Below are 12,174 nucleotides of genomic sequence, written 5' to 3' on the forward strand. Positions count from 1 at the left end.
ATTATGGAAGGGGCATTTGTTAACACAACACAATCTGCTGAGAATAGCTTTAACAGTTAATTAAATCAGAACAATATTAATAGTTAAAGGTTAATTTATATTTTTGCATATGAAACTAACCACAATTTATGGTGCTTTACTAAATACACAAAGTATTAATAACAGAATTAGCCTTCCCATAATTATCCACCAGGGTTTCCCCTGAACTTCCTCTGAAAGGTCTCCTGCTCAGTGTCAAAAACAGGGCAGGAGATCAGACGTGGATGTCTGTTCCATATGTTTGGCAGGAATTGTATGTATAGTGATGATTTCGCAAGAAGCGTACTGATCTTCAGAAGAAAGCTAAAGTCAGTCTGTCCTGGAGTCATGAAGGAAATCTTCAAAACATGGCAGAGAAATGCCAAGGCTGTATCTTGTTACAGTAATGGGCACACTACTAATTAACATACGTTTTAACTTTGACTGGAATTTATGCACAAAGACTGTTACTTTATGCACTTCCCAGATATTCAGAGTAATCCCATAGGGGAAAGCAGCCAGAAGAGTGGCAGATAGCAGCCTAAAACTTAAGTCAGGATCACTGCAATGATCACAGTCCATGAGACTTTGAACCAACAAAGTAAAGCACCACTGTGCCACACACGTATTTGTAAGACCCGCTACTTAAATCACCTGGCACTGTCATGAGCTGCCAGTGCTGATCTGTTACTACCAGCTCTTTCATTTAGTTCAAGAAAATTTAAAACAACTTTCAGAAGGGATGACTTTTTGAAGGAACACCTCATCCTTGCCGCAACACTGGATAAAATAACATGCAACTCTAACAGAAAACTCGAAGGAAAAGTATCACTAGAATAATTTATTATAGCTTCACGCGTTTGTCTGCCTGATTGCCAGCTTTGCTTTCATTTAGAGTGTTAAGGGTCTTTTAGATGGCGATGCATTATGTTTGGATTTTTTCAGTGCATTTAACTTCCCACCACAAGACAGCTTTCTTGACAAATACATGTTACATGAAGAGAGCGGGCAGATTAAGACAGGCCTTCTGACAGACCTCAGCTGTAATTGTTGATACGAAAACATCAGAAGACAGACTCATTTCTAGCAGGAATCAGCTTCAATCCTATTTGTTCGCATCAATGATCTTTAGACAGGGATGTAGGTTTGCTAGTACAGCTTGTGGACAAGACAAAAATTGGAGCGGATGGTAATAACAGCTTGTTAAATCATTTGTCAAAAAACCCATATTTTAATACAGCCAAATGCAAGCAATTAATGTGGAGACAAATAATGCAGGCAGTATGTAAAGGATAGGAAACTATCTTGGCAAGCAGTGCCTTTGAGAAGGATTTAGAGGTTGTCAGAGATAATCATTTCAACATGATCTTTCCATATTATGTTTTGGCAGAAGCACTACAGCAATGAGGAGCAATACACAGAATTAAGTTATCTTGCCATCTAGACTGTATTGGCAAGACTGTTATGAGATTACTGTGACAAGATATATTTTTCCCCACATTTTAGAAAAAAATGTGTCAGAGTTGAATTTACAGAGAAATATTCCAAAAGACAAAAATTCTGGAAGCTTAATATCAAATCTTGTAACATGAAAATCAAGGAACCGCGTTCACTCAGCTCTGCAAAGAGAAGATGGAGATGTGAACTGCCCAATATCAGTAAATGCACAGACAAAGCATCAAGTAATAAGTTGTACAGATTCTCTGAGAAAGCAATGGAAAATCCCAGTTTACAGAAGCTACAGGCAACATGAAACTCCAAATAAATTGATTTTTTTTCTAACTGAATTTAGTCACTGTTTACCATTTACAGTCTCTAGAACTCAGTACTTGGGGGTCAAAGTAAAAAAAAAAAAAGAAAAAAAAAACAAGCACTCTGTTCTGTGTAGTGGCAAAGAGTCTCATAGGGTCTCTTATTTCCATGGGAAAGGAAGGAAAAGCTACGTTACCATTTATATGAAGTTTACTGTTTTACACCAAGCAATTGATTAATTAAATCACAATTTTGGTGATTGAGCAGGGATTTATTTTATTTTTTCTAATATACAACCGGCCATACATATTCTGGGCTTTTTACCTTTGGATGACTAGACACTGGCTAACTTGTACACAGAAATAGCAAACAATTACCATTTAAAGACTTGCTCATATACTGTATGAGCTTGTCTCACTAAATTAAAGGGTCTTAGAAATGGCTAGCATTCTGATACCTCCTGCTGTTTTGGGGGTAAACTGTGAGCTTCCAAGGACTAAAATGTCTTTATATAATTAAACTACTAGAACTTAAACATTTTGGGGGAAAAAAAATACGATGTCTGGTCTTACACAGAAGGTTGTAGTATAAGATTTAATTCATTTTCTTGAATTTAAACCATAATACCCCTTTACTCGCTAAAGTTAAGGAAAATAAACTTCTAAATGTGGTTTAGAATAGCTGATTTAAACTTTACACTTCTCTCTACCACTTGAAAGCAGCTTCCATATTCAAATATACTTAGCTGTGACCTTTTCCTAGTCTCTCTCTCATTAATTAGAACACTTAAGTTATCACATTCAATCAGAGAACAAAATCTATTTGTATAAAATTATTTACAAGATTTTATGCATCCCTTAACAACTCCATGAACCTCATCCAAGGCTCAGTGAAGTCAGCAGGAATTGCTCATTAATTCAGAGAAGTTTGGCACAGCAGCTAAAGTTATAAAATCAGTCTACACGGTTTCAGCAGAAAACCTAATGTTGAAATCAGCTTGTACTGCTAAGATAAAGTGTTGGGGTCATGTAGCACATTTAAGGGAAATAACTGTGCGTTTTAAGTCCCTTATGTCAGCTTTTCTATAGAAGACTTTCACATCTATTTAAAAGTCTAGGATGGATATTATTACGTTAAGGGGTATTATATACTGACAGTAGTACAGGAGTATTCCAGTCCAAAGAATGACTAATATCACTCCAGATTAGGTACTTTTTTTAATTTGCTTAAGGAACTTCCTGGGACTATCTGTTCAGTTTATTAAGACTGGCTTGATGAACCAGTTCAAAGAGGGTCATTAAAATGCTATTAGTTAAGGAAAGAAAACATTCTTAACAGTAACATTCAGATGAGGGCAGAGCCAAGTAGCTCTGAATCCAGATGAGATTCCTCTGCACTAAATACTGCATAAAAGTACCCCCATAATTTAAGTGGCATATGCCACCCACCATGGACAAATATAAAAACACAGTCAGCTTTACTTGTCCGAAGACTTTGACATAGTAAGACTAGTTTTGACTGGCTTAAACTAACCTAACTTTAGGCACTTGGTTTAGATGCCTAAAGATGGGAATAACAGTCTGTACTGGGCATGAATGCCTGTGTTTGGGTAACAAGGGTCTGGATGGGCAACCCATGCGAGAGATTACTAGAGTAAGGTGAGATCAATCCAGGCTTAAAAATCTATAAATCTATTAGTTCCAATCCATGCAAAGAGAGAAGATATTTTTTATGTTGTTATACAGTCATTGCATTCAAATGAAAACTATCTTTTTAATCCCCTCATTAATAACACTAGCTGAATTGTATCCACTTAGGTACTTTCCAGTCATCTACCAGTCCCAGCACGAGGACCACATGCTTAGGAATACACAAATGGAGGGCTTATTAAACTAAGAGCTGACAAACTACCACAATTTTTCCTTGACAAATAAATATTTTGTTTTTTCCCAGCTTTAAGAAAAAGAAACCTTCATTATGTGATCAAAAAACTAAAAAACCATTTTGCTAAATAGCAAGGAGTTCAAGTGTCACTGATTTTGTAAGAGCATGATTGTATCTTGGCAGCAAAAAAAAAATAAAAAATCCCCATTTCCTGCCTGAAGAAAAATTTCAAGGACAAATAACTTTGAAATTACTTTGAATTACGTTATTCTAGAATTCAAGCCAACCTCTGGCCCACACTTGATAAAAATCACATTTCGGTGTTCCGTTATGAGTTGCTAGCATTAAGTTCAAAGCACTGCAGATGGCAACAATGCATATTTATAAGTTCATATCTAACTGACCACACAGAAAATAGCACACATTCAAAAGCAAAGGAATCTTGGCCAAAAAACTAAGTGAGCCAAGTATCTTAAAAAGGCTGACTTTAGGATATTATTTTGGTATCTCTGTGTACCAACATACACATACTAGATTCCTATTTTACACAAATCCTTTCATGCACTGCAGTTGGCAAACAGATCTCATGGTTCATATGTATATACATCCTTTTCTGTTCACATTTCTAGAAATAAAAGTTTCCCCCTCAGTAAATCAGCACTGTTAGGTTGACACAACGAGAACTGTGTAGGCTTTTACAGTACCTGATAATCTTCATTATACCAGAATAACCTGGGTCATGCTTTTGCCATGCATTTGCTCATTAGCCTCCTCAAATCTAACCAGCACTTTGATCTTAGAATCCTTTCTTGATTGGTCAGTCTCTTACTAATAACATGCAAATATCATACTAAAGAAATTAAGGATTTGGGGGGATAAAGAGGGTTAAAAGTGTCACAGAAGATATATAAATTACTAAATTGATATTCTGACTTCATCAACTCTTCAGCAGGTGTGCTGTAACCACAGGCATAATCCTAAATGAGTTATGCTGAAATCTCTCATGAAGAACAGATACAAAGTGTACCAGCTGTAGGCAGAAAATATCCATAAAAATAAGGAAAATATGACGTGGAACAAAGGCAGGGTAGCTGTCGTCACACAGATCAGTATAATTATTGATTTGTTAAGATGAGCATTTAGGTGGTTTACTGCTGCTTCTGAAAAGAGCAATAGCTTCTCCCAGAGCTGAATCTCATCTGACCTGCAGCCCACCTTGCTGGTAACAGATAGGGGTCAGAGCTGGGCAGGTGCCACCCCAAGCATTCACACATCACATAGAAAATGATCCCAGCAACTGATCTTGCAAAAAGACAGTTCCAAAAATTGGAATGAACACTTCCTGGATGACCCTCACCTAAAATTATTCCTTGAAAAAATAATTTTTCACAAAACCACCCTCCCTGCATTTAGAAGTGGCATTAATAAAATGTAGTTTTTCAGTTTCTCATTCCATTCCTTCAGCACTAGGGCTAATATAGATCCATCAAAAGTTTCTGAGACAGTGTTTTCCTGAGCTGCAGCAAGCATATGCAGTGATACTGACACTGTCTTGAAGTGCTAGACCAGTTTTGCATATGACTTAGACTTACATAGGCTTGAACTCCTCTGAGATTTTCAGGCAACCATCAAAAGTCCTTAGCATCCCTCTGAACAAAACTCCCAGGCAGAAAAAGAGCTATAGCCTTGCTGCACTATAACAGCCGAGAAGAAAGTCTGGCTCACATTAGGAAAGGGCGATTTGTAATTCAAGTGTTTCACTGTTGGTCTTGATTACTATCATAGGATTTTGTAATTAAATCCTGCTTGTTGTCTGCCAAAGCATATCCAACATATCGCTAGTACCACCATGAAGTAATGGATGAAATACATTAAATGGCCACTGAATATACAGTTGTCTTCCATTATGCATCATCTCCAATGAGAAGGGGTTCATTTGTTTATTAGCATTATTTTTATTTTGTTGAAAATCTTAGGCCATGTTCTTTACAGAAATTGTATCAGCATCTGAGACAGCTGAAATAAACCAGATGAAATAGTTTTCCCGTTCTTCTAAACCTAAAATCCAGATTGATCTTAATATATTTATGATATGAGCTGAAAATTTGCACATGATATGGCATGCCCTTATTGAGTAGTCTGGTAGTCTCACTGGGTATTTGGATGGCCAGAGGTAATAGTATGGTCTGAAAAACTGTTTACTCAATCATTTTTAAGCAGGATAAAAGGATCATCTGAAACCTCTATCATTTCTGAATATGTAACTTAAGAACTATTGCCTGGGACTCACCCTGTAAGTTTATTTCCTAACAGATATGTGGTGTTGAACATCACTTCAACATGCAGCATATTTTCTTTTACAGAATTCTTCTGTTACCCCAGGCAGGGATTGTCACCCTGCCTTATAACCCTTCAGTATTTTTGATACATGCAGTAGCCTGATTCAAGTTAGAAAGATGTTGGTCATTGAGATTCCAGGTGCCCAACATTGACTGCACCACAGGATGGCAAAATGACTATCGCTTCAGCAGATTACGTGAGTCTTCCAACCTAGAGACCATGTCCTTCTGATGCAGGGAACTGATACTTTCAACTTGTTTTACTCTCACAGTTCTGCAGTGAACCAGTTCAGTGACCTTTAAGTCCCGAGGCCAGAAGTAGTTATTCATTGCAACTCTCTTGCAATCTTATGGTAGATGCACACAGTACTTTGTGTAGTAACAAGATTTGCCTATGCTTTTGTGAACAATTTGATATATAAAGCTTCCTTATCTTTAATAAAAAAATTAGTTATTATTGTGGAAAACAAGGGAAATTATGTTTTTTTCAATAGGACAAGTATTACAGCTTATTTCACTGTGGACACATGAACATCAATAGTCAAGTTTCTAACAGAGCCTGGAAGTTTTTCTTGTGAATACCTGCAACACAAATTCTACCTTGGGCCACAAAAGCTATTATGCTATATCTCATTATATCCTAGTACATCATGTATAATCAGATCAATTACTGTTAAACACTGCACAAAAGAGCATGGCAAAAAATACATTTGCTCTCATTGCTGAGCTTCAGACACTACATTATGTTACAGCTCAAACTTATTAAAACAGCTTTTCTACTTACTATCAAAAAATGGACGGAGATATTTGTTGTATCCTTTTATTATTTTTTGTATAGTTGGAGGTAGAATTTCACCTTTTCCATCAGCTTCAGGAGTTTGCATTAACCTAAAAGAAGTTTTAAAAGGGTTTTAGAAGAACATCATCAATCACAGCAGAAATGACATTCCAAGAAAATTGTTCTGCCTGGAAAAGAAGCAGCCAAGGGGAGACCTTACCACTCTCTTCAGGTCCCTAAAAGCAGATTGTAGCCAGGTGGGTGTCAGCCTTTTCTACTAAGTAACATGCCATAGGACAAGAGGAAACAGCCTCAAGTTGTGCTGGAGAGGCTTAGACAGGATATTAGGAAAAATTTCTTCACCAAAAGGGTTCTCAAGCATGGGAACAAGCTGCCCAGGGAGCTGCTTGACTCATCATCCCTGGAGGTATTTGAAGTACATGTAGATGTGATGCTTAAGAACACAGCTTAATGGGGGACTTAGCAATGCTCGGTTAACATTTTGACTTGATGATCTTAAAGATCTTTTCTTACCCAAACTACTCAATAATTCTATAAAACATTGTATTAGTTTCAAGGTTACTGACAATCACTGCCCATCAGAAAACATATCATGAAGCATTTGCATGTCTGCATTTCATACCAATGTACAAAAATAATGTTCTAGGAGATATTAGATTTTATAATTTGCAGTAGTCTCTTACTAGCATGACAATTAAAAGGCAGCACTTTTATACATTAAAGTTTATCCTTTTTTTAAATTCTATAGTTTCTTAACACTCTGAGAAAGCAGTTCAGCATTCCCTAATACCTTCTCTGTAAATAGGACACCTCTGTTATAATGTAGGAATGCAGGATGGGTGTTGATTGTTTATTTCAGCATTTCAAATTAAGCTTCTTTTCACATAATGAAATACATTTAATTTAGCTCCTGGAGAGAGACAGAAACCAGCCTCAGAGATTAGTGAACAAAAACACTTTTAAAATCCTGCTTTTACAACATAATTTTTAAACAGGTTACAGAAATAACCCTGTTAGGCAAAAATCAGTGAAGCATAATGCAAATGCAAGCCACTCTTTTGTTCGGAAACAGCTACAAATAAGAGTCACAAAAGCCAAATAAAAATAAGTCATTACAAACCCTAGTTTTGCCCTAGGGCCCTTACAGAGTTCCACACAGGAGCCTCACCAACAGGCTGAGTGAAGGCTCTATAGAAGCTACATACCTGAAATGCTATTGCTTACTTAGTGTCCATCAGGGCTCATTTTTATATATTTTCTCCCCACCCAGTCCCCTATTACCAGGATAATGGTTGGCAGCTGTGGGAGGGGCACCTGGAGCCATTAAGGGTTGTTCACTGTCAGCAGCAGTCACATCACAAAAGATACCATAGCTTTGCTCTTAATTTCTGCCTAACCCCTACAATGCTCACCCCAAGAGTGTGAGCAGGGTGTGCTCAACCATCAGAGATTCAGGCCGTGTTCTTCAGAAAGTAAAACACCAATGGTACTGGCTGCTTGGTGCAATAATTTGCCAGGTTCCTGCACACGGGTCAGGACAATCAATCCAAACACAAACACAGGCTGGGCTGAGAATGGATTGAGAGCAGCTCTGAAGGGAAGGGCTAAGGGATGTTGGTAGGCTGGTACCCTTTGAGGAAGTTCCTCATTTTCCCTCATTGCTACATGATGTAGGGCCTCATATCTTTGTTCTTTAGTTTTATGGCTAAGAAAGCTTGCTGGCATGGGAAAGCTGTTGTTGTACCATGTGTGCTATTTTGTCATACAGTCTTAGAGAAGTCTTATCATAGTGAGCCATTATATGAGAAGAACCTGCTGCCTCGTGAGTGTGCAGTGTTACCACCCTGGTAACTTTGGGGATAGTCACGAGCAGGTTGTCAGTGTTGAAAGGCAAGAAATGGACAGATGTGACATGCCTTAAGTGGTTTTGCTTATCTACACTTTTAGGGAGGATGCCTTGTTTTCTTTAAAGTGCCCTCATATGCCCCATTCATCATTAAGAGTGAGCTCACAGCTGCATACATTCCTGTATTCAGTTGTATAGCCTTTTTGCAGGGATCACGAAGGCTAAAAGTAAAAGCTGAGACTTATTCATCTTCTGGATGTCCATCTTCCTATCAGTGCACCTAAGTTTCTCTTTTACCAGGTATTCCAGTTGTTATATTAACTAATTGCATGTTTTAGTTCCTCCATTTTCTTAATGTATTTGAAATATATCGGCATGTATCTAAGTATGTAATTATATTGAAACACCTGTTCCAGAACTTGAGAGAAGAACAAGCTTTTACAGAAGAAAACTAAATTTATTTGACAGCCAGGGATATCTATTTATTCTGGGCTGTCAATGTATAATACGTGCTTTAAACTCCTCAAGGTCAGTGACCCATGCTTGCTTTTATAAAAGCTGAAATACATTTATTTAATTTCCTTAGTTATTTTTGTGGTTCAAACTTGCTATTTTATAGGCTAGGCTAAACTTGGGAGGTAGAGCTGTTATTTATGATACTTTCAAGTTAGTGACTTAACAGAAGTGGGTAACTGGAGGGGCGAAAAGGGAACATCTGCCCTAAACTGTAGAATATATCACTGCTTAAAACACAAGCACAGCCTAGACACAGGTACAGGAATATATTTTGTGGCTATATTTTGTCAGAAGTTATGTATCATGAAAGAGGCAGAAACACCTTAGAACTGAGAAAAGGGAGAAACAAAATGCCAAACACAGTCTGAGCAAGCCTTTGAAACATACCCCTCAGGAAAATTTAGGGAAAAAAAGCTTTTTTCAGGCAATCCACTGACAGGCGAAGGGCTTACAGATGCAAACAAAGGTGCTACTTCTTGTTTCATACCTGACTTGCTCAAGGATACAGGTTTTTATATGGCTTTGTACATAAACTGCAGCAGAATCATCTACATCACTGATTAATTGTCTGCTTCCAAATAGCCAGTGCTTTATGGTTAGTTGGTGAGCTTAAGACAGTAACATTATGTTAGCCCTTTCCAGATACAGGAACAAATACTTATCTAATGTAAGTGTTATTAAACTCACACACATGCAAAAAGTTCCATGGCATTTTCTGGACCTGACCCTGTAAACCCTTTAATCTGAAATCACCCTTCCCGAAATTAATGGGAGCCCTTCTTAGGATCAAATAGTATATGTTTACTTGAACTGATTGCTGATAATAGTTTGAAGTGTAATTTATTTTGATTAATCTGATAAATTTGCCTTCTTTTTAAATTTCTACTTCTTAATAAAAATATTTGGGGGAAAGTGGCTATTCAGAAAACCTCCTGGACATCGATTTTTAGTGTATATACCTATGATGTGCTTGTAATGCAATTGGATGTCAAGTGCTGAAAGTTGAGAAATGCCATTCAGGAAGGGAGAACAGAATCACATCCTGGTGTGATTCTGTTAGCATGTGTGTTGTGACAGATCATGTTCTTTGTATATGATGGGGAAGGTGAGGCTGTGGCCATCTCTAAAGTGGAGTATCTAAGGGATCACTTGGGGGACAATCCTGGCCCTTGCTTCCACACACATTAGCCCTTGGATGCTTGCTCAAAGATCCCTGTTGCAGTGCCAAAGAGGATAGCTTTTTGGTTTCAACAGCTCTTTCACCAAGCCTTCCTAATTTGTGCACTGGAAAAAGGGATTAGTGTACACCATCTTGGCTGTGAGCTAGGCAAGGGGTAGAGCTGCTTCTCAGCCTGTGATTGGATTTGGGCATGACATGACCAGATCAGCCTGATCCTGTGTGCTTCTGCCCAAGCTAAACGGGTGCTGTGATGCGTGCACAGACCTCCCACGGATACTGCACAGGAATTAATGGTCCATGCTTCTGGATAGTCATAGCTATGCGAAGCTGTAAGAGGATTCACAAAGTCTACGTGATAATAATGAAGGCAAATACATGCTGCACGCTGAACTTCTCAGGGAATTTTGCCTCCTTGTTACTTAGATACTTCCGAAATTGTGTTGGTCTCTCTGCAGTGTTTTGTTACTGCAAAGTCATGAATCATCTAGTGATTATAGAGTGTGGCAAGTCACAGCTGAAAAGGAAACAAGATGGAATTAGAGCAAGTGTATGTTCTGGACAAAAATGTCTTTTCAAGCACTGAATAAAGTGGGGGAGATGGATGATTCAATTCCCTTTCAGGCAACTGTTCCACTTGCCCTCACAACCAAGCGGAGGCTTTACCTAATCGTGTGTTTGCAGACCCACTTGAACTAAAGCTCTGGCAGAACTTTATCTTGAGGGGTTTACTGGGAGACCAAATAGGTTAGGCAATTCTGCATGGAGAATTGGCTAACAGTCTTGAAATACTTCAGTTAAAGGTGGTAGTGACAATGCTTAGCCTGTCTATGCTTTCATCTTCTTATTAGAATTATTTATAAGTAAGAAAAGAATATATTTTAAGTTTTCCATTTCTACCTTAAAGTTTTTGTCATGGCAACTGCACTGTGAGCAGGGTTACTTGTACCCATAAGGGATCGGTTTTACCTTCCAGGTTAAGACAACTTAGCTTTCTTAAAGGTTTCAGGATTTCATCAACAGAGAATAAGATGGCAATGGTTTAACCAGGTAATTTTTTTTAAGACATTCTCCTCTAGTAAGAAATACACAATGATGACTTGACTGCCTCAAGCTCATCTAGATTGACTGTGATTCTGTCCTTGGACAAGGTACTATCCTCCAGGCAAGAACTATGTGCCCTCTCTAAATTTGCTAAGGATCTGATATGATATTAACATACTCTAGAGTAATCCTTTATTTGAAGGACCATTTGCTTAAGTTAAATTCCTTTCTTTTTTTGTACCCATCAGTTTTCTCGGTGAAAAATCTGTAATGCAATCAAGGAGGCTGAAAAGATTTGCCAAGGAGTTGATATTAATCTATTTCTGCGATTAATATGCAGGTTGCTTAATCCTTGTTACAGGGAATATTCAACTGTAATGTAGATCTGGCTTTGTTATCTGCTCAGATATATTTCTAATTATAAATAAATTTATTATAAACCGGCTGATATTATACATTGAAGAAATAATATTTTTTGCAAATATTTCTTACCTACATAGCATCAATAGAAAAAGGACTCTGAGATTGCAGCATTTAAGACTGCACATTGTGAGGTGTGGCTTCCAAAGTTCGTGTAGTTCCTAAAAGAAAAAGTGCAGAGGTAATGCTTTATGACACATTTGCATTTGAAATACACAATTTCAGGTTTGCAACACTAAGGACATTAGATTCTGAATAGCTGCTGCTATGAGTGATTAGTAAATATCTACAAACAATTTAAAATTTAAAAAAAAAACAACTTTAAAGCACCTTAGAACACAGAGCTGTTAAAGACCAACATCTCTGGTACACGGGTAAA

The 12,174-nt window shown here is 37.6% G+C and overlaps 1 protein-coding gene across 1 annotated transcript in view; it reads right to left on the reverse strand.

Annotated features, from left to right (window-relative positions):
• Positions 1-11,923, reverse strand: part of LOC311192727 (gamma-aminobutyric acid receptor subunit pi-like) — a gene marked incomplete at both ends in the record, with an annotated part of 37,373 nt that extends 25,450 nt beyond the window's left edge. The window contains 2 exons of the mRNA XM_084265285.1: positions 6,778-6,881; positions 11,868-11,923. Of these exons, the coding sequence (XP_084121411.1) occupies positions 6,778-6,881; positions 11,868-11,923 (160 nt within the window). The remainder of the gene's footprint in view (positions 1-6,777; positions 6,882-11,867) is intronic.
• Between the last annotated feature and the right edge of the window lie 251 nt (positions 11,924-12,174).

The sequence above is a fragment of the Gallinula chloropus genome, assembly GCF_964237585.1.
Source record: "Gallinula chloropus genome assembly, chromosome: 5".
Classification (NCBI taxonomy): domain Eukaryota; kingdom Metazoa; phylum Chordata; class Aves; order Gruiformes; family Rallidae; genus Gallinula; species Gallinula chloropus.